Raw genomic sequence first — 23753 nt, forward strand, 5'->3', positions numbered from 1 at the left:
GACCAGATATCCCTCCTACCCCACTGATCACCTTTAAGAAGGCAAGGTCAATAAGAGACCATTTGGTGAACAGCCATCTTAACCCCTTGATAAAACAACCAGGGACACTAAAAGATGCAAGAGGGTTCTTCCCTTGTGGAAGATGCAAAGCCTGCGCATCCAGTAAGCGTGTCCTCCATTATGAAGTGAGAGGATGCAGTGGGGGGAGGAAAATTGACAAGTTTATGTCATGTCACACTAATTATGCAGTGTATTGTCTCAGTTGCCCGTGTAATTTAAAATACATAGGTAGTACAATCAACCCGGTTAAGCTGAGAATTCTCGAGCACATGCGAGCGATTGTGAACAAGGACTTTTCCTATCCAGTCGCTCGCCACTTTGCCATCAAGCATAACAGTGATAGAGGTCTTCTACAATATCATTGTTTAGATTGTATTCCGGACAATATCAGGGGAGGGAACAAATTACTGAAATTAAGAAGACTCGAATCACGATATATAGTAGACCTCGAAACAAAAACACCGGGGGGGCTTAACACGGGGGAGGAGATGGCTTCTCATCTTGGCTAACAGTATTGAAATTTGACCAATGTAGAGAAAGTCGCCTATACATGAAATTCGTGACTAAAATGATGACTTGTGAAGTGATTATCTCACTATGTGTTTTTATGACAGCTCTCTTCTCTTTATATGATTATGTAATTTCTCAGTATAACATGAAAATGTGATGATTTGATGGCATATCTTTGAGAATTCCCAACGAATTTTGAATGACAAGACAAGATGTGTGTGTCTAGGATACATATCTCTTGAACTGTTTCCTGTTCACACATGAGGAAGTGCAGCCATTTGGCTGCCATTGCCGATCCACGGCTAGATTTGAACTTCTGGTAGCACGTTATGTGCGACAGAATAATAGCGGGCTTTTACTTGCTCTAGTGCCACTCGATAATTTAATGAGTGACACAATAATTCCCATGTGTGTGGATCATGCAGAGAGATATGGACTAGACGCGCACTCGAGATCCGAGTCATAACAACAGTAATTGCAGCACTATGGTCACAAGGGACGTGTGTCTCTTTATGATTGAGACATTTTTGCCGATACACGGCATGATTAGAGTCAAAACTGTACTTGAAAAATACTAACAAATCCTTGCTTACAGGGTATTGAAAAACACTCTAAGATGGCGCTCATGACTGTGCAGAGTGTAGTCCTTTGTCGATTGATGTTGCACTGTGGTGTAATGTTTTATAAATGGCGCCGTCCATAGCGTTCTGATATGAACCTGAGGAAGGGACACTTCCCGAAACGCGTTTGTCTTGAATAAAGTTCGTTGATATTGCCAAGCAAACCCGCGAGTGCTGCCGTCTTTCTTTGATCCAGAGACCTGGGTAGAAAGTTTTGGAGCTGGTATATATATATATATATACACATATATACACACACACACATATATACACACAAATATAGACAGACACACTGACGCGCGCGCACACACACACGCTTGTAACTGTGTATGTGTTGGTCTGTGGCAGGATCCCTCCACCCTGAACTCCTGCTGCCCCCACTTTGTCTCTGCCGGGAGCAGACAGCCTTAAACAGATAAATTACTAAACATGTTATTCTTTAGAGGCGCCTCTGAATGGAGGTACAACTTTCAATTCTGCTTTACTGAATGACCTGACTTTTGTCCCAAAAACAGGGAAATTTACCTAAAATTATTAAGAATGTGTCGGGACACCAGGACAGTCTTCTAAAACCGGGACTGTCGGGGGAAATCCGGGACATCTGGTCACCCTACCATTATAGCTATTACAGCTATAGAGGCACTTCTATCTACACAGCGTAAACAAACCGATCTTCGGTGGCTCTCCACTGTGCTGGTGGAATCCAATGTTACCATCCAATATTGCATTACTGTTAGGAACCAGATGCCATATGCACTAATATCCTGATCGCGCTTTGCAACCAGTCTTTTTGCAATCAGAACCAGTAGGTCGGAATCGGAGTGTGTTGAGGTCCTAGTTAATATTCATTATAGGTCACAGCTTGTGACTCACTCTGATTGGTCTAAATCATATGGATGATGGCCTGCAAAGGTCGGTAGACCCACACGCAGTGACTGATTTTAGATAAAGTGAAATGAAATGAAATGAAAAATTGCACTTATATAGCGCGTAACTACCCGGAGGCCTCGCAGCGCTTATAAAGTAAACTTCTGTGTTTTTAAAAGCAGCCAGATATCCTTAAACTAGACGGGGCTGCTTTTAAAAGGAAAACAAGTTTTATTTCTTAGGTTTCTGTGAGAGTTCACGGTGTTCTCCTGGACTTCTACAGCCTATTCCCCCTGAAACTTTTGCCCCGATTCCTTAAAGTGAAGGGGTACGAAAGGGACCCCTTCCCTTTCATGAAAAAGTTACTACCCTAACTTGGAGGGCTTTTTCAATGGCCTGCAACCTGAAATCACTTCGCAAACCCATTGAGACATATGGGACTAATTTGCAATTTGAAAGAGATCCCCCACAACACGTCCCTTCCAAACCAGTAATAATTTGAAACTTCATTTTAGGAGTGGTTAAAGGATTACTGACTCCTAAAATGGGTTTTATGCTTAAAAAAAACTCTAATTTTTCAAATCGGAGTGTTGGCAATCGAAAATAGATTAGTACACCTGACCCCAGGTTTACATATGAATTAATTTTCTTCAATTTTACTTCCTATATAAACTGATTTCTAATTATTCTACATACCAAGCAATAACCTAAACTGACACATAAATTACCCTGGCATGGTTTAAATTAACATTTCAAGTCCTCACAGGCTCTGTGAAAGAATACTCTCCTCCTTTAAATTTTGTATAACAGCGTAGATTGTACTCAAAATGACCGAAAAAAATATTACATGATGTGTCCTGCACTACATCACTTTATTCTATTGATATGCGTAGATTTTCTGTTCTTCCTGACCTGGAACCAGGTGTCGGTGTAGGGCAACTAATGAGTACTTGATTAATTCCCAGCGTATCCAATTTCAAACCCAGTCTGTGCCTACCAACAGATGGGCACCACTGGCACAAAGCATGCTTATCTCTGCTAACAAGCTGCTCCCCCTGCACGCAGTCCATACAGCTGTGTGTGCTCACAGCAATGGAGTGCCATGTGCAGAGATTGTTGTGGGAAGATTCTTGTAAAATACCGTCAAGATTTACATGGACGCTAAACAAGAATGGAGCCAACATAACATTTTCTGACATTTTGGGTTGCAAAGGAATTCTCTTCTCCAGCTAATTTATAGTAGACCACGGCCTTTGTAAATTTTGAACTCCTTGTGTTAATGAAGAAATGTAAATTGTTAGTGTAGGCTGACAGCTGGCGGCTCATATACCATTTGTTGAGGAATGCAGTTGCAGAACTGCTTTGTGTAGCTGAAGCTCAGGCTCCCTAAGAATATCTCACAGTTATTAATGTGAACATAAACACAACTGAAGGCCCCGCCCCCAACATTTGTTTATAAATATACATCGGTTATCTTATGAAATTTACTTTAGCCAGTCTGCCTTTAAAACGTAGTTGTTCATTTGGCATTATAATTCATTCCTTCCTTCCATTCCATTTATCTATTCAGGTTCATATTTCCAAAGAATTTAGCAGTGTCATCACTTAAGGGTGTTTGGTTGCATTAACTACAATTATCTTGCAGGAGTGTTGCCAGGCGCTGCAAGATGGGGGTTGAGATTTAGAAGGGCTCCGACAGGGAGACCCGCCATCTGACAACACCCGCTGTCATTTGTAATTACCAGGGTCCAACACAATGAGTCCTGTGACAAGGAAGGGCTGCGACATAGATTGCACAACAAATCGTGAAGATTGGTGCCCCATAGCCTCAGCCTGGCAGGTAGGGCGTGCATGGCCTGCGGGTCTTCCAGCGTGACTTTGGCCCACGACTGATCCCCTCTGGGCAGTTTCAGGACCAGCGGGGTGATGCAGCGGCTAGGGACCGGCCTGGTGTGGCCCCGCTGGGCAAGAAGGATGAAGAAGGTGGTGTTGTGCCCCGCAGTGCAAGAAGGATGAAGGTGGTGTGCGTTCTCGAAGACTCGTGGTGGCCACAGTGACTCTGGCAGGGAAAACCAGGGCTGCGGGAGAAGAGTCTGGGCAGCCTGGAGTGCATGGACAAGGCCCAACGACCGATGCAGTGAGTGGGTGTGGGGGCAGGCGTCCTATGCACCATCCTCATCTGGAGGGCCCCTCTTCCGCCCTACCTCCTTTCTCATTAGCCAGCAGCTGGACCGGATTATGGCCTCCTGATGTGGTGCCCTATGGGGGTTGGAGGCACTGATCGGCCAGGAGGACCATGTGAGACTGAGCGGATAGCTAGATGGGGCCAGGGAGGGCTCCTCTTCTTTTCTCTCCACCCTCCTAACCCCGATGCAGCCTCCTCCGTTCCCCCTGATGGCATACTCCCACCCGGGACCTAGTGTGCAATGGTGAAGTAAAGAAGGTCCCCCCAGCTGATGAGTTAATTGGGCCGTGTCGGCCCCGGGGCACAGGATATTGTGCACGGCCTTGTGGTGCACTGCTACACACGTTTCTCCCGGTTGCTGAGTGTGCTTACTGCCTGGAAGGTCCCTGACTGATTGGGACTGGCCTCATGGTCGGAGGCTGTGGATTGGACCCTCTCCCGCCCCACCTCCTTCTTTCACCTCCTGGCTGTTTTGGTGGCACCATGACGGGGAGCAATCTCAGAACTTGACGGACACTTCTGTTGGGCTGGGCCCTGTGCCCCCTACCACGCTGATGCCTGTATTACTGCTATTGGTGTGGTGACTGTCCCTGCAGCGGTGTAAGTCACTACAGTGTTGATGGTGCGGACGTACCCCCCTCCCTGAATGGCCAGGATTGAGCGGAGGGAGCCTGCACCTTTTAAAAAAAAATATATATATATATCTATACCCCTCCCCCTTTTTGGGGGCCTGGCCAGGGGCGGTGCGGAGGAGGAAACCCCGGACCTGCTTGTGCCCCCCTGGTGCAGGGACCTGAGGCATAGCAGTTTCTGCAATGGTGGCTCATATGTCCCGAGTTCTGGAGTCATCCACCTCAACTGAGCTGCTGCTCTGGAGTAGACTGCTTGGCGACGTCAGCCCTGCCTGCGAGGATCATGGGGAGTGTGACTGGAAATTGGGTTCCCACTACTGCCTGGCAGTCCCTCCATGGTGGATACTGCTCGTGCCACCCTGTGGTCAGTTACACTGGGGTCTGGCAGGTCCACACAAGTCCTCCACCTATCTACTGTACTCTTGGCCCACAGAGACTGAGCACAACTATCGGATGATAAACTCCACGACATGGGGCAATTGGGAGGCACTGGGCCTCCGCAACAGTAGGACAGGCAGTGTCAATCTGGGTGTTTCGAATGATGCTCACTCCTGCGGCGCCCCGACTGAGCCCACCACCAACCTTAAACTGGACACATTTCTGGCTGCCATAGTAGACACTTGCCAGGATCTGCGCATCAGGGTAGATGCAATGGCAGTCGAACTGGGACTAGTGTGGGAAGATGAGCGTAATCTGGCATAACGTGTCACTCATATTAAGCAGGAGATTACAGACATGCATCCGACAATGAAGGAGCTGGTGGGACAGGGACAATCCCTTACCACAAAGGTGCAGGAGTAGAAGACGCGAGCGGAGGATTCAGAGGGGTGCGCCAGCCGCAATAACCTCCGCATCATGGCAGTCTTCAAGGTTGCGGAGGGATCTGACCTTGTACAGTTTTTCGAGACTTGCCTGTCACAGGAGGTGGCTCCTGGCCTGCTATTCGCTAATTTTTTGATTGAACATGCTCACAGTGTCCCAGCATGGCGCACCCCAGGGGGCCCTACCGCACCCTATAATGGCCCAAATAATGAATTACAGGGATGAGGATGTGATCCTTCAGATCGTTAGAGAGCGCTCTCCACTGCAATATGACGAGTATTCATCTTTCCGGATTACACCCTCACAATGAGTGTCATAGGGCCTCCTTCCTAGGGGTGAAATACCATCTCGGGTCATTTTGTCACCCTCAGAAGCAAGACTAGACATATTAAGATTGACATCTGTGACTAGAAGAGAAACGCAGGTCCCTGCAGTGGATGCATTAGTTTACTGAGCCACCTGCTTGTGTTCACTTATTATAAAATAAAAAAACATTACATTATTTTATTATGAGAACAATTTGTCTTCTACAGTTGTTGAGCTGTATTGTGCAGTACCTCTTAGCATCTTTGTGTCCCACAAAACCGAAGATTTCAGGGAAGATTGTTTCATGGTAAATGGACGTGCAACATTGCTCTAAGTGACTCAATTGCAAGTGAATTAGGCATCCAGTCTATTTGCTTGGCCTGGACCACACGAAATCCTTTATGCCTGGGTCTAAAATTGACCATGAGACTCGGAGCCAGGCTCTGAGGTCAAATAGAGACACTAAAAGCATACTCTGTAGTTGGCATGCGACTGCTCTCTGTGACTCTACAACATCTACAGTGAACTGGAGGTGGCTGCATACAGTTTCTGAATCCAGTGTCTGGACAACCCTTTTCATCTGTTCCAAGTCTGAGCACAAAGCCTTTAAGTCCACTCATCTAACGTTCTGCTTGCGTGTCATGCCCTGTGCCGACATCCTTGTGTGTATGTCGAGTGTGTATTGTGTAGATGGTGCTTGATAGCAGTAATTTATGCTGTCTGAGAGTGCACGTTTATCGTAGCCAGTGGGATTCGTTTTGGATTGCCCCTGATTTTGATATGGCACAAGATGGAGGTGGTGATGGAGACAGTGGAAGTGTATTACCTACATACAGTAGCGCTAAACAATGTGGTGATGAGGGATAGAGACTGGGCTGTCGAAACTCTGTGACCTTTTTAGCCGCGGATTGCTTTTTAGTCTGTTCCTGTTCACTGCCATTTGGGTGAAGGTTAGGATTGAGGCAACAGTTATTAGAGGGAAGAGTGTTTCTAGGTATATAGTCTGTACCTTTTCTTTTTTACTGAGTGAATCGTCTACAAAGTTTCACACTTATTGTGCTCATGTTTGGGACACTTCTGCTTCAGGCCAGCATCATTACTACTGCAATAAGAGCTGTCACCTCATAAAAAGAATTTGCTTCACTGCAGAAAGAAAATAAAGTCATGAAAAGAACTACCCAAAACTGATTCCTGAACTGTAGACAGTTGTTCATCATCCTCGATCTGGTAATCCCGTATAATAGTGGGAACCTAGCTTGCCCACTTTGCTCCAGTTACAAGCTGCTTCACTGATCAAGAACATTGGGCATGCCACAGAATGCTCGATTCATGGCTGGCTTCTCTGATGGCCAGTCTTTCAGAGGTTATGGACATCGCCTGAAGTCTGCACATATTGCTGGAGAAACTGTGGGTCTTCCTGTGACCCGAGAGCCTGCCTGCTGAGAGAAAAGAAGGAATTGTCCCGTAGGAGATGTCTGTCTTAGAAGGAGAAGGCTAGCTACCGATTCCAGAGAGAGGAGTGTCCCAGAAGATGTGCATTGTGAAGGGAATGTGTCTGGAGTTGAGCAGTATGAGTTCAAGGGGCTCTCGATCTTCCTGCCCGATAAACTCCAACTTTGCATGCATGACTATCCACCAGAGAGCGCCGCCTTTTTCCAACTACCACAGAAGAATGAACCTGTGCTGGCTCTTACGTTGCTGCATCTCAAGTGCCACTCTCCAGTCCAATACACCGGAAGAAAGGATTCTCCCTACTCAGATTGTTGGAACAACTTGTCCAGAGTGCCTTCAGTGAGCTGCTGTGGGTTTTACAGGCCAGATGTGGAGAGAAGAAGGGGTGCCCGAATAAGCTCAGGTGACTGCAAACATGACCACTCACTGTGTACTAAAAAAAATCTACACACCCATGCTTGGAAAGTGTGCTTCAGTCCCAGTATACACTAGCTCCTGATTGATATTGACTTTTAAGTTGGGTAAACAGATTTAGGGTGGGACTTTACAGATGACTGCAACAAAAACTGTATAGAAAGAGATTATGTACTGACCAACGAATAGCAGAATACAGGAAAGCTGCTCAGCTTCATCATAGTGAGTCTGCACCTGTAGACCCCGGAGTGTGCATCCCAGTAGTGCGATGTTTTGCAATGTATGATTAAGGTACTTCTGTCTTCTTAAAGATAAGCTCGGGTCTGAACATTTGCTTACTATGGCTATGTTTTTTTTGTTTGAGCTCTGTCTGTCCCCCTCATGCTACGTCCTTGAGACGCCCTCACGCTACCTCCTTGAGACGCCTTTTTTTCTCGCTCTCGCTACCCCCTAAGTGAAGTGTAGTAGGGGTGTGTATGGCCCAGTTTACAGTGCCATAGTAGGATGGACCACCGGGCAGCAGTGGTAAAAGGCCCCGGCCACCACGGCTAAGGCCTGATAAAATGTACTTGCCCTGTGGCCCCTGAACAAGTTCTGACAATATTTCACAGCTATCAGAAAAATATGCGATTGTTCAAAGGGTTATAAAGAACATGAGAGTGGCTGCCAGAAGACTAAGGTGGACAGGATGGAAAGAGGAATGAGAAGATGAGGAAAGAGGACAGCAATATTGAAGGACAGGAGGAGCCAGCAGACAGAGATCCTAGGGGAGGATTACAGGTACAGACACATGTCTTGTAGGTCTGTTGTCACTGATACAGTACACAGCGATGGGAGACACCGTGCGTGTGCTAATATTGCACTCTTTAGCATTGTGCAGGATACTCATCATAAAGCTTTTGATGCGGTCTGGAAAAACAGGTTTCAGCTGCTCCAAGGTTTTAAGAAGTGTCCTCAGTTATGCTATCCAAGTGTACTTTTATTTTTGGAAAGCTCTTCCTTTTTCCCTTTTTCGGTTTTATATGAAAAATGAATGTAATGTGCTGGCGAAAAAATGGGTAGTGAAGGAAAAATGAAGGGTTGGAACAAACTGGTCACGAGAGGCAAGAAGAATTGATATTCTGAACTAAATTGACATATATAAAATATTGTTTTAGCTTCTATGGTTAATTCATGGTACTGTACTGGCACACCCCAGGTGCACCCAAATTCATTTGTCCTCTGCACAGAAAGAATCTTTCTTCAATATTTGATAGTAGTTTGATGTCAGATTGGTGCACCTTTGTTGCATTTGTATCTTCCTTGTATTAACCGTTGTTTACTGGCATATGATTCATAAATGAGTTTTAATCAGTTTGAAGTTGAACTATATGCATTGGAGTTTAAAAAAATACAATTTTGACTAAACTGTCCTTAAATACCCAGTTCATTTAATCCAAGAAAGAGATACACATGCCACTTAGGTCCACTACATCGATATCTAATGTAGAAGCTATTATTGGGGAATGCATGGAAGAGATATATATATGAATAATGGTGAGGAACTTATTACTTTTTCCTGAAGGAGAGGGCCAGATGACAAATGGGGGATTCTGGCAACAAAAAGCAGAGCTCAATTCAAAATTACTCTAATGGTCGCTAGGTCTTGTACAATGGCTATCTGAATAGAAGAGCAGCGTTCCTGCTCAACTTTTAGTATCCCAACATCAGTACAATTATTTGTTTCCAAACTAGGGAAGGCGCAAATTGTACAAAAAAGACCTAATGAGACTTTAACTTACTTGCTGGATTAATGCCTCTATGGCATGTCTTTCCGTCTTCTCCCCACTCGTAGGATGAGGCACACACAACCAGTGCAAGTCAAGTCCCAATTAGTGACTGACTTTAGTCTGTGACACATGGTGAACATGGAATGTGTATCACAGGAGCCAGTCATTCTACCCACTGGTACACAAATTGCATGAGGGTGGACTTGATGTTAGAGAAGAGTTCATATAAGACTGATGTGAATCCTAACCTCTGTTGAGAATATTATCTGACCAGTCGTCTCAGTTATGTTAATTGAAGAGCAGCCAATGCGCATTCCACATCCTGCTCTGGAGACAAACGGTCCCGGCCTCCACGTTTCTGTATTCAGAGAGACAAAATTCAAACCCCTGGTGAACATGTATGCATTGAGGTGCATGCATTAGTTAAGGACTGCACTAAAAATGTGTCTACAAAGGCTAGTGAAGGAAGTTAAACGATCAACATGTTCCAGTTGGACCCTATGGCTGAGGCATAAAGATTTGCAAATGGTGTGGTGTTGAAAGGTATTGGAAGAAGTGGGTCAGTTAGAAGTAAGGGGGTGTGTCACTTGTGATGTGAAAAAGGGCATGAGGCAAACTCTTTGTTTGATAAAGAGGGTGGCTCCACTGAAGAGGTGTGGTGCAGCAGCCAGGGCAGCTGACTTCGGAGCACAGGGTTCATGGTTCGATCCCCGGCTTCGGCAGCAGCTCAGCACCATGTGACTTCGGTGCAATAGTGCACTTAATTTCCACGATGGCCCCCAGCGCCTTGAGACCCGTAAGGGTTAGTAGTTTGTGCTTTACAAATACAGATTGATTGATTGAAATCACAGAGGTGAAAAGACTGGATTGTACACTAGATGATATGCATGATGAGAGTAGCAAGATAGTTCCAGAGCTTTTATCAGGACAAGCTATACTTACTAATCCCTCTCTGACTGTCCCAGGAAAGACTCCAGCAGAAAGCCTCAGAATTGAACATGAGAAAATGGAAGTTCTAGTAAAACAGATGGAGAAGTTCACCCTGACCATGAAATCAATACGCACATGAAACATTTTGCCTTCTGGTGGCTAACCAGGCAAATGTTGCCTGATGAATAAACAAATGATTGTGCTCCTCTCTGAGAATTGTATTTTTCCTAATGTGACAATGGTAAACTGTTGTCCACCGTGATAGTGAGGACCCTGAAACTCATTAAATAAATCCCACAATTTAGAATGTATTTTACTTTACTTAATTGACTGTGAAACTATATAGGGAAAATCTTAGTCGAACTCTATTAAATGGATTCTAAAATGTAGTCGTATGACTATAAAGCAGGGTTCATAGGGGAATAACAATCCATAACTTATGGGGTCAGAACCATAACATAATGAAATCCTGGAATATGAATCAGAATTGGAATATGTTATAACAATGTGGCTGCTCGAACATGCCGGGTGTTAGAGTGGATATACTTCAGGTCATAGCTCCTATGCTGGAAAAAAATCCCTTTTCGTAATGGAAGAGCAAGCGCTAGCGCTCGGAAGGTTGTAGAGGTACCCTCTGGGGTACTGAAATATATCCAACCCAGAAGATTAGTCTATTTTAGAGGATTTGACCGTATTTTCAGCAGGTTTGGAATAGCACAGTCATACAAAAAAGAATATTGTGCTCTCTCTGCTCTAGCTGTACTAGTTGGGATCGCAGCTGTAGCATACTGTAGGGTGGTGTACAGAAAAGGACAAACCAGAAAATGTTTTCTTTACTCAGAACATGGCTTCCACTTCTACTGGAAAGTTTACTAGGTTCAGAAATAGCCAGATGGCCAGGCTGAAATATCTAGTTAGTCAAACAGACTACATATTCCAGATTCCCTGTGCAAAGGGTACAAGTAAAATTCACACACCAGGATGTTTGAGGGTGACAGACTGAACCATTTGTTTAAATATTAAAAGTTTAAGACTTTCTCTGAGATTGTGAAAGACATTTGTATATGCAATAGTGTAAATGATTAGTGAGAATTGAGGCCCTATGCCAGTTTAACCAAAGTAAATCACTGTTCTTGGTGTTTTTTGTGCATCAATAGGGTGTAAACACCTTTCTATGTTTGTCTGACACTAAGGTACTGGAACAAACCCGGAGACCGGGGCACATCAAGCAGATACTCTTTATGATGTAGGGGTCAGGATGTATGAATGAATGACAGTATTTATAAAGCACCGGAATCACCCCCATAGGGGTATCTTGGCACTAAAGGAGCAGAAATACCTGGCTAGTGAGATCTGTTACCAAAGAGTTCTGTTTTCAGAAGTTTCCTGAAGTGAAGAAGATCCGAGCACGTACGTAGATGTACAGGTAGTGAGTTGGAATGCTGTTGGGCTAGGTAAGAAAATGTTTGCCCCCAGCGTGGAGTTTCCTGTACTAGGGGATGACCAGAAGAGATTTTTCCCCTGAGCTAAGAGATCTGCCCGGTTGATAGCGAGGTATATTGGACCTCTGTCATTAAGTGCTTTAAAGACAAAACAGCAGATTTTGAACTTAATTCTTTAGCGGATGGGTAGCCAATGAAGATGTTTCAGCAAAGAGAGGGAGGCTGTTCTAGGGGGCATATTAAGGGCCAGACGCGCTGCCATGTTCTGAACTACTTGCAACCTGTTCAGCAAGGCTTCATTTGCTGCCACTAGAAGGGCATTACAATAGTCAAGGCGACTAATTACCAAGCGCTGAATCCGGGTCTTATGTACCGATAGAGGAAAGAGATGGAACACTCTCCGTAAAAGACTCAGCTTGTAAAACCAAGTGCTTAAGATGGCTCCTACTTGATCACTCATGGTTAGCGAGTGGTCCAAACGGACGTCTAAGTATTTTGCCATCGTTTTAGGGGTAGAGGCTAGGCCCAACTCAAGGGGCCACTAATCTGAGGACCACAATGTTTGAGAGTTGCAGAATATGAAGATTTCTGTTTTATCGACATTAAGCTGGAGGAAGTTTTCAGTCATCCAGCTAGAATTTGCTTGCAACCATCGGCAAAGAGTTTTATTCGAGGCCCAACTATTATCGAATGAAAAAAGAAGTTGGGTATCATCCGCATAAGAAAAGGGAGTAAACCAATGGTCTCTAATGATTTTTGCAAGAGGGGCCAATACACACTGAATAGGGTAGGGCTAAGATGAGAGCCCTGTGGTACCCCCTTCGTGAAAGGCCTAATGCGAGAGCGGAAGGGACCCAAAATAATTGTTTGAGTACGCTGGTCTGAAAAGCTCAAAAGCCATTGTCCCTGCATTCAAATCTCATACAGTCTTTGAAGTAGCTTTTGGTGAGACACTTTATCAAAAGCTGTGGACAAGTCCAGCAGCACTACCAACACCGCCTTGTTGTTGTCCTGGGAAAGTTTAATGAAGTCCATAACACCAATAAGAGAGGATTCAGTGGAATACTTTGATCTGAAACCAGACTGTGAGGAATCCAAGCAGCCTTGTGATTCTATATACTCCATAAGCTTTGTATTGATATATACTTCTAGTAATTTACTCATAAGCGGAAGAAATGAGATAGGGTGATAATTCGCCAACTCTGCTGAAGGTGCATTGGCCGTTTTACAGATCAAAAGCACTTGAGCTGATTTCCATTCCTGTGGTAGTTTCCCTTCACTCAAAGATTTAGTATAGTGCAAATGGAGGGAGCTAGTTGCTTGGCAAATAAGGCAAACAAACTAGCTGGCATAATGTTGGTAGGAAAACTAGATTTGACTGTTCTCAGCATCTCTTCCAGATTAGATACATGCAAGGCAGGAAAGCTCTCTAAGCAGGCCTCTATCTCCCGGAGAGCGGAGTGTACCAAGCCGCATGCTTTCTCTGGGAATTGGACTGCTGTTTTTTTAATTGTGCAAGAGTATCTGTGATGGATTTTAAGGCTTCGTGGAGTTCATTTAACTTTGTGTTAATATCACCAGGTTCTTCAAATGCAGGTGTATAAACTCTTTCATAAAAGTCATCTGTTAACTTGTGCCATTGTCTCCTAAAGTTACAGGTGGGATGGATAGGAGTAGCTTGAATGCCAGCAATCTAGAAATTAATAAGAAAATGGTCAGACCAAACCCCTTGACAGGGAGGATCAGAGCGTATATGGGGCAAATTAGTAAGAATAAGATCCATAGTATTCCCTGCGGAATGTGTAGGCCCTATGTTGATCTTTTCCAAACCTAGGGAGGCAATGTCTGCAAAGAAATTAACTGAGTCAATATTCACACTATTTTCACTATGAATATTAAAATCCACTAATCCAAGAAATTGTTTGGAAGAAATAATGTGCAAAGCAATTCTTTCCATCAATTTTAAAGTAAAGTCCCGAGAGGGCCTGGGGGAGGGTATACCAAAGCACCCGTCCCACGAACCTGCGGTGTAAATTCAATCTTGAAAATACAAATCTCTATTATGTATATGCAAACAAAACAGTGTTCAGGAGTGCCAAACTAAAGTTAATGAAAGCATTTATAAATGACATGGTGGTGGCTAAACTTCAGAGAATGAGTTCCGATATTATGGAAGTGTGCTCTACAAGTGCCTGTGACACATTTGTCTAACCATGACTCCGCATTCAGGATAACTGTTGCGAGATATGATATTGCAGTGCAACCACTTGTGGAGTTTGGATAGTTCTATATTTTGATACAAGAAATGGGTGGGACTCTTTGGAGTGACAGCCAGAAATCTGTTGAGCTGTAGTGTTTGAACAAAGAGACAGTTGAGGTGAAGATCTGTGTGTGAGGAATCCCAGATGAAGGAGCCCTGTGGGACAGTGGCAAGGAGTTTGAGAATGGAACATTTAGCAGTAGTGATAACCTTGTAACTGGGTTGATTGCTTGCACTAGTGTGTCAACGGGCATCCTTGCTTGTTATGTAGTTGTTGAAAAGGACAAGTAAGAGGTCCTTTCTACGGAGCTTGCAGTTGATTTTGGGTGGATTTCTCTGTGGTTGTTTAGGCGGAGTAGTGTTTGTTGTAGCATAGTTTAAGGTAAAGCTTGGTGTGGGGGGTGGGTGAGGGGGAACAGTGGCCCAGCGGCAGCCCCTCCATTAAGGCAGAGGAGTTCCCCCCCCCCTCCCCCCGCCATCATAATAAAACTGGTTTTAAACCTGTTTTATTATCCTTTTATTTGAATCCCCCTGCACCCACCCCCAAGTTTTGAGGGCGGGTTCAGGGGGATGACACTGCTGGTGGCGGAGTTTTTTGTGTACCCCCTTCACTGCGCTTGAGGGTTAGTCCGGACGTCTCAGGTTGACCAAACCTTCATGCACACTGAAGCTCTCTCCAGCCCCAAGCACAGGCTCCAGTCTGCCTGGCAGCACAAGTTACCAGCTGCTTTCATGTAGCGTCAGGATTGACTACAGTGCAGTCTGGGAGCTTGTGCCCAGAAATAAGAAGTGCACGATGCAGCGGCATTCAAGACTATTTATTTATTTTTATATTCGTTTATTTTTTTTGTCACCGAACCCTCCCCACCTCCGGCCCGCCCCTCCACTTTGGCAGGGGACGAGGTGCTACTGCAGTGGCCTGCGTCCGCATTGGAATTACCATGACATTTCTAACTTGGTCTACAGTGTGGTGAGTTGTTTCGGCTAAGTAATATTGATATTGTTACTGGGGAAATACAGTAATACTGTGGAAGTTCTTGAGTAAAGTTGAAAGCAAGATGTGTGCACAGGTACGATTCCTAGACTGGAGAAAGCATGAGGGTACTTTAATATCCTGTAATGTCTTGTCATCTTTTCCCATGAAGTACTTTGATGGTGAGGGGTGCAATTATCGGGGACAGTGTGCTATGCTTATCACATGCATTCACATGAGTATGGTGATTTTACCATAGTATATATACCCACATTGCACCATGATTGCATTTCACCAGTAGTGCTTAGAGTTATAGAATCTCTTTGGGCCTCCCAAGGCCAATCCGTGTTCAATGAGGGGCTTCCAGGAGCTTTGGAGGATCTGTAGCATATAGCTCAAGACAACCCTGACCGAGCATAGTATTAGCGGCAAAACTGTCACAAAGATGGAGGACACAGCAGGGGAGGAGCCACCTGCTTGGTACCTGCATTTGATGGCAATGCAAGGAGATGAGCACTCCAACGGCAGCATACACAGCAGTGTCCATGTGGGGCTGTGGTCTAATCATTGGTCAGTGGTATAAAGATATTTTATAATAAGTTAATACTAGTTTCCCTGAAAGATAGGAACATTTATTGTAAAGCCCATCTCTTCTCAAATATTGAATACACAATGATAATTTGCAACTAGTTGTAAACATAGCTGTGCTTTGAATTAGTTTAATTAAGCCTGCTTTTTAAATAAAGAACGAGGGGGAGCAGTGGCAGTCCTTTAGTTAATGTAGTCAGGTGTGAAAGCACGTGCAGAAACAGAACCCATTTGTGCCAACATGTTGAATCGAGTTCTAAGGGGAAACAATAGCTAATTAAAGCCATAGGCAGGTGTTCAGGCAGTTGCAGCACTTTGTACCAGTCCATCTAACTAAACAGTACACTTCTAGTGAGATTGTGGACGTAAAATCATGCAGCATCTCCTATACTAACCCAAACCACCTCTTGCAAGCCCCAAAAGGGGGCAGATCCTCTATAATGCTTATATGTGCACCAGTCATGTGTTTTGTACATTAAAGTGCACAGTTTAGCCGAGAAGAAAAATGGAAAAAGTGGTAGCAGGGCGGAACAATTGTTCATTGTCATCTGTCTTTTTATACTCTAGTCTAAAGCAATGGCCTTTGTTACTCCGAATCTTTTACATATAGCAAGTTGTATGTTAAAATTTGTGTCTTCATTCTAAAATATCTCTTGAGCGGTGAGTGGATAGATGAATATTTTGAGCTTGAATTGCTGTACCATCTTGAATGTGTTGGAGGTATTATTCAAAATGAAATAGGATGCTGTGCGTTGTCCTTTGATTCAAGCATGTAATCAATGCTCTTTATCATTCAGGTATATTTTCTAATGACCACATTACCTATTTAGCATAACTGTGGGTAATTTCACTGAAGTAGTGGCTCTCAACGAATCAGTGGAATCACTGTTCCTGAACAAGTGATTAAGCAACATTTATAAGTGAGCCCATCTCTGATATAAGTGAATTGGTCCAAGGCACAGTATGTGATGTCTGTCTGATTGTCAAGCCATCTGATGAGATGTCGAACAGTGAATTAAAGTTAGTATTGTTAAAGTTAGCATTGTTACCTCCTAAATATCTGGGACGGGGAGTTTGAAATATATCAAAACAGAATTTTAAATAATTGCTTAGAAATATTTTTTTAAATATTTGGCTATAAACATTCTTTGGTAGGAAGCAACTTCAAGAAATGATGTGAGTTTATTTTCCCATCTTTAGTTTTTGCCGGTGTCTTTCGCGATCTCCGAATTGTTTTTTTCCAACAGTGTCATTTCCCATAGCAACGCTAAGGTTTCTATGTTCCAGAGATCCATTCTATTGTTAAAGGATCAGGCATTCTCAGCTCAAGATCAACTAGCATTCTGGAAATGCTCTTTGTAGCCCCTACATGCATTTTGATTAACTATGAGAGAATGTGGTTATTCTGAATTTGTTTAAATTGAAATGGACAGTAACAGCAATGCTAGAATGGGCATTGAGCCCTGGCAGAGACATACCAGCTCAAGCAAACCCTGCCTGATATTCTTTGTTTTTAATTCTGCCCAGCTCCATATAATAGCCTGGCTGTTAGATGATTCAAAAAGTGCCCTTTCTGTGTGCTGCGTCAGCATAACCCTCAGGAATATGGGCCAGCGTGCAGTCCTGTAGCATCTGCGAAAGGAAGTCCAAGCCTGTCCCTCACAACTAACATAAGCCTATTTTCCACCTCAAACGTTCATGCAGTTTCTGAATTATATTCTAGTGACTATTACCAGAAAGACCTAGTCTCCCACGCGTGTGATGGGTATGGAGCACTAGACTTTTTTTGTTATTTGTGATATGTAATAGGGCGGCCAGTGGTTAGTCTATTCTAAAACTGTAGCATAAACCACAGCTAATGAATGTACAATTCCAGTCTGATTGTATTGTTTGAAATTGTGGTCAATAACGAGCAATATATGTAACAAAGTAGCGATTCCTGACTGTTCAAAGAGCTTTACATTAAAAGAGAATGGGTGTCATAGACACCTTTATGAGGATGCTCATTTCTTTATACTTTGTATATTCGCAATAGTAAATGGGCAAGAACCGTTTTATATCGAGCAGGCTAAGGAAGTCTCTTTGATTCAAGTCCGAAAATAAAAATAAGTACTAAATGGTAATCGTTATGAGCCTAAAGCCTAATTGCTTGATTTTTCTGCAGATTTCACCACACTGTGGTTCCTCATCTAATGTGAATGGAGTGCTTGAGAGGGTGCCATGCCTAAGTCCTGAAGGTAGGTGCAAGACCGATTTCTTATTTACTTTTTTGGTATTTTATTGTCAATTATGTTAGTATGTGTTAATGTAATAATACAGGTTGCACAATAACTGCCACTAAGATGCCCTGGATCACACACTGTTGGCACAATTAAATTTAACACTCCATCTGATTAAAAAGTCAATCGCCTCCCAGAAACTGAGCAAATAGAAATACTTCTTAACGTGAATGAGCTTGAGTTGTCATCAATTATGGTGCAACATTCTATGGTTTTGAGATTTTGTTTTGACCAATTGACTTTTGCTAGTGTCCTTATCTGCTTATTATATACAAATAATTAGAGTTTGTGTTCCCATTTATGAATCGATCCTTCTGCACTATAGGTCAAATTCAAGAAGTAGATGGATAAGTCAGTGGAAGTGCATAGTCTTTAGCAATCATGCTGAATTTTACTGCTATTGTGGTTCCAGAAATCCACAAACTCCTTCTCAGGGATCTTACCAATAAGTAATCCATTCAAAAGTAGCAAAGAAATCAACAGAGAATCTGAAATATGAAAAGACATCTTTATTACAATTAATTGTGAGGCTACGTCACCCAGTCACATCTAAAGCAACTGAAGGAGGCAGCCTCCTGAATGGTCTGAGCACAGATCCTTTATACCATGCATTGTGCCCTAGGCACACATTTGAAGTACATTCCCAGAACGTGCACACAGATGCAAAACCCACTTTCAAGATAAGTCCAGGCCATAAACAATGTCCACATAATGCGTACATTCTCTGGCTGACAAGGCCGGATAAACCCAAAACACAGCCCATGTCATAAATAGCTCGTGGAGGTAGGAACAGGAACAGATGGAAGTAAGATAGGCACGTTTGTGTGTAGTAAATCTTAATGTCCTATGCTCTAATCTATAATCTTGATCAGCTAAAGGGCAGGAACTGGTTTGGCAAGGAAAGGCCAGCTTCTAACATTAACTCCAGCGCACGAAGAAATCCCTGGTTAATGTGTATATATGATTCACAACAGGTCAGACTGTTTGGCTCACAAACTAACTTCTGAAGCCTACATAAAAAGTAACACTAGATGGCAGTCACGACACATAGCAAAAACCCAAGTTTCAGAAAAGAAAGTCTTTAAGAAAAGAAACCATTTAGATATTGTTTAAGATAACACATGCGCAAGGAAACTTAATGGTTAACAAGATCCTAATCAGTAATTGAAAAACTCACACAACGATCAGCTAGCTAGCGAAACTAGTTTTACAAAAGGTCAGTTCCAGGTGAAAAGGGTTACTCTCTGTAGTTCATTCAGAGACAGAGAAACCCATGCTAAGGTTATGTCCTTAAATACTTGTTCTGCCACAGTGAAGGCCTACTGTAAGGGCAATCCACAAAATGGCTGCTATTCACAAAATGGAACCCGAGGGTTCAAGATGGAAACTCTGATTTCAGGGTGCTTTCTTCACCCGAATGCGACGAAAATGATTGTGCATAGTATACTCGTCATTTCCAGTCTGCTGATACCAAATTCGTCATGATACGATGATGTTTCATGACACTGGTCCAGAATTTTCAGTACCACAGACGCTCCTTTTGCCCTTACATAGGCAATAACCTAAACCCATGTCAGTCTGAATCTAGGTCTATACTCATCAGATCATCAAGGTGTTGCTGTAGTATCATCTTATTACTTAGCAACTCTCTCGGGACAGGTCTCCTTACACACGTAGTGGCACAAAGGCCATATATGGCAGGACCAAATAGGGAATGCCTCTATCTGTAGTATGTGGTATAAGACCACACGCCCAACAATCAGTGATGTTCAACTACTAACTGGTGTTGATGCAAGAACTGTACAAAAGGAATTATCAGTAAACTCTGATCTCCTAACTATCCATGTTCAGGTAAAATCTGGACAGGATGCAAAGAAGTAGAAGTAGGAAGAGACATAGGTTGGGAGGTGGGTACAGATGTGAATTGGGCAGCAAAAACAATCCCACCCATAAAAACAATGCCATGTTTAAAAAAACACTAGAAAACACGTCATTAAGAACATATAAACAAAGTAGTGACTGCTATTACAAATGAAACACAATTTTCCACAACCCTAAGCAAAAAGTAATTCCTAAAATTATCTAGTTCCTATGTATTTCTGTAATTCATTATATGTTCAAGTGAAACAGTGGTGACCCTCATTAATGCTCTGAGGTGAAAAGGGGATACTCTTTCACAGAAAATGGATTTTATACTGCTTTTTCTAAACAGAATACTACTTTAAAATAATGCCAACAGAACAATAAAATCATTCTCCTAATACGTAGTCTATGCAATCACACGGAAACCTCTTGTGCAACCAACTATGCCCAGAGTCTGTTCAAAAAGCCTCTCTGGCAGACTTCTATTGTCCATCAAATCTGCTTCCAGTGTCTTCTTCGCGTTGGGCCTCTTCATTCAGGCCTTTTCATGAGAAAAAGTACTGCTTAGTTGGAGTGCCCTCCTGGCAAACACTCATAGCTCATTCACAAAGTCTCAATGTCTCAAGGCAGTGCACCAGTGTCTCTTCTTTGGGGCAGACACTACAAATGATGTGCGCTTCATTGATCATGGGCACAAAACATCTCGTGCAGATCCAAGCACTACTGAGAAACAACCTTTCAAGATCAGCAGCACTTTCAGACTCCAACACTCATTATTTAGTGTCAGAGGACGCTCAAGCTTCTCTCTCATGGGCACCAGAATGTAGTGCCTTTTTCCAAACGTGGATCCTTGGGTGCACTGCCTTTCCACTGGAGCAAAGGGAAAAGAGGTGTGTGTGTGTGGCCAAAACTCGGGCCAAGGGCTCAAGGGACTGTACACTGTCAGAGGTTACCAGTACATAACGGGTACAAAGCTCAGACAAACAGGAGCTCCCATTCTGTGGCAAACAAGGAACCAGCTCCTCTTTCTCTTCTGCAACGACTTCCGATGAAGCAAATGCCTTGCTTGGGAGGTACCATTGACGGCACGCTGATGATCGCTGTTCAGCTTCGCGACTTTCTGGTTGCAGAAATTGTAGAGCCAAGAAATCTGTAGCGGTCACTGATGGGGAGTGGGCTTAGTCTTGATCACAGGTCTGCAGGGTATCACTCTTCCTTTGACTCTGGAAGATCCCGCAGAACCTAGTGATATAGGAAATGTAACACAATTGTTAGTTTCCTTCAAATTAAGCACAAAAACAGTTCATGGGTTTTAACAAGGGGACTGCAAGCAGGTGGCCTGCAATCTGCAAGGGAGTGGCCACACGCCATGGGATAATGTTGGTCTAGAATGCACTGTCATTTTCAAAAAGCAATTCAAACATAAAGGCAGTAGGCAAAACAGTGTCTCTAGGTTTTTCAATTAGGTTTCCGTGTGAGAGCATATCCTTCATCATCTAAGGGTAAATAACTACACAAAAATTCTATCTAAATGGATGTCTTCACATATGGTGGCATTGTCTAATGGTGCAAATACATATTTTCCTCAATGATTAAGCCTAGGTGTTCCTAAATTCCTTATCTATAACATCTCAAATAGAGAAATGACATAATACAGATTATCAAGGACATGAAGAAAAGTCCCTTTTAAAAATTGTGCATTAAGTGCACTATGCAATACAAAGGCTAATGATCAAATGTGCAGACAACAAGACCAGGACTGGAGAGTCCTGGTATTTGCATGATTAGAACACATCTGATCCCACCAAAAATTAAAGCAGCAGGAACAAAAGAGAACTGGAAAATTAAAAAATAGACATTGAAAATTCGTCATGTTCAAAAAGGTGAACTTAAGATATCTCCTATTGAGATGGAAAACGTGTCTTACTATAATATTGGGTCAGTTAACCAGCCTATCACTATCCCGACAGTCAGTCTGAAAAAAACATTTTACATAACATGGGGGGTCCCTGATATATCACTTGTTGGACAGGCCACATGAAGGGCCGCTCTCCCCCGGTCCAACCAGGCCCGAGCCCAGCCACGCAAGTACCACACACCACCATTGCACGTCCACCGTCCCCGCAGGGACCCCTACACTCGAACCTGTGGACCGCGTAGGCCGACCCACTACCGGCCTGCGCGCCCATCCTGGGCGCCATCTTGGACACTCCACCACGAGGCCGCCTGGCCCCCGATCGACCTCAACCCTGGGCCTAGCCAGGCCTCAGACATTCCGGCACCAACATCCACCCAGGAGGTGAGCGGGCTACTTGGTCAGTCAATGGGAGCAAGAGGTGTCGATGGCTCTCCCCCGCCAAGTGCCGCTCGCCCATCGCCTCCCCGGGCGCTGGCTCCACCCCCCTGCTGGGTGTCTGGACTCCCTCATCCCGGACCTCCCGACCTCCAAGTGCGAAGGTCCGGACATCAAAGCACACCAGCCCTATAACTGGGGCAGCTGCAGAGCAGGACGGGAGTTGTATCTTGGAGTCGAGAGACGCAAAGAAGAACTCATCCTGGACGGACTACTGGCGCTGCCGTAGCTCTGTCTTGTGCACCCTCGTCTTGCCTGCTGGCGCTGCCGCGGCTTTGGGAACCACCCTATCCTTCATCGTCGTCGGGACCTGCTGGCGTGGCCGCGGACCGTTTGTAACCACCACCTTCATCGGGACCTGCTGGCTCTGCCGCGGACCGTCGTCTTCCTTCATCCATCTCGGGACCTGCTGGCTCCGCCGCGGCCCGTTCATCTACACCACCGAGCTCGAGGATTGAGAGCTATTTCCATCTTTTTGGTAACAAGACTGTCCCGCTACCCTTTTCCCAACCAGAGACCAGAATAGAGGGGACCCCTGAGTCCAGACCTCCTTGTACCATTCTACCGTACTTGAAGAATTGCCTATAAAGTATCGTTGAACTTTATCCTTGTGTGGTGTCCGTCTGTGGGGGGGAAGTTACTTGTCTGTACGATTCACTGGAGACGGCTCTCCCCGGAGACCTCTCCCCTTATCCTCGGCCGACCCTCCCGGTCCGTCTAACATTGGTGGCCAGCGGCGCGATCCGAATCACCGCATAAACCGTACAGAGAGTAGCTCACCCCACGGCGAATCACGATGTCAACTAAAGACAGCGGATCAACGGAGAAATTCCAGATGGAGAAATTGGACGAGTACAGCCATCGTGAACTTAAACAGTTCTGTATCGAATTAGGTATCGCTACCACCGGACTAAATACCAAAGATGACTTTAAGCAGGCCCTAGAATCTTGGGCAGAAACCGGGGCTGCCGGAACCCCCGATCAAAACATCGCAGCACAAACCCCCATGGCCCCTGAAGAGCGAAGAACGGGTCTCTCGCCAGACGAGATCCAGGAACGAGAAAGAACCCGACTACACGAGCTAGAAATGGCCCGGCTCAAAATGGACGTTGAACTGAAGTTGGCCGAACAGAAAATCAACTTAGAGCACCTGCGTCTCCGAGAAGAAAGAGAGGAGAAACAGAGACAAAGGGAGCTCGAGGAAAAGAAACTGGCATATGAACATGAGCGGAAACTAGCTGAAATCGACCTACGCAAACAGAATAAAGAAGCAGGGGTGTCCGAGCAACCCCACACTCCAGGGGCAACAGAGAAGAAGGTACACATCCCCAAGGATGTCGTTCGAGAATACTTCCGAGAGGACGACATCCAGCAATGGTTTAAGGCCTATGAAATCGCTATGACTGCACACCGGATCGATAGAAGCGA

General features: G+C 44.3%; 1 protein-coding gene across 5 annotated transcripts in view; it reads left to right on the forward strand.

Annotated features, from left to right (window-relative positions):
• Positions 1 to 23753, forward strand: part of DCLK2 (doublecortin like kinase 2) — a 486660-nt gene that overhangs the window by 329636 nt on the left and 133271 nt on the right. For all 5 annotated transcript variants that reach the window (XR_013607189.1, XM_078676909.1, XM_078676911.1 and 2 more), the window contains one exon: positions 17995 to 18067. Coding sequence is in view for 4 of the 5 variants with exons in the window: in XM_078676909.1 (XP_078533035.1) it covers positions 17995 to 18067 (73 nt within the window). In the remaining variant the exon portion in view is untranslated. The remainder of the gene's footprint in view (positions 1 to 17994; positions 18068 to 23753) is intronic.

Source organism: Lissotriton helveticus, chromosome 2_1 (genome assembly GCF_964261635.1).
Source record: "Lissotriton helveticus chromosome 2_1, aLisHel1.1, whole genome shotgun sequence".
Lineage (NCBI taxonomy): Eukaryota > Metazoa > Chordata > Amphibia > Caudata > Salamandridae > Lissotriton > Lissotriton helveticus.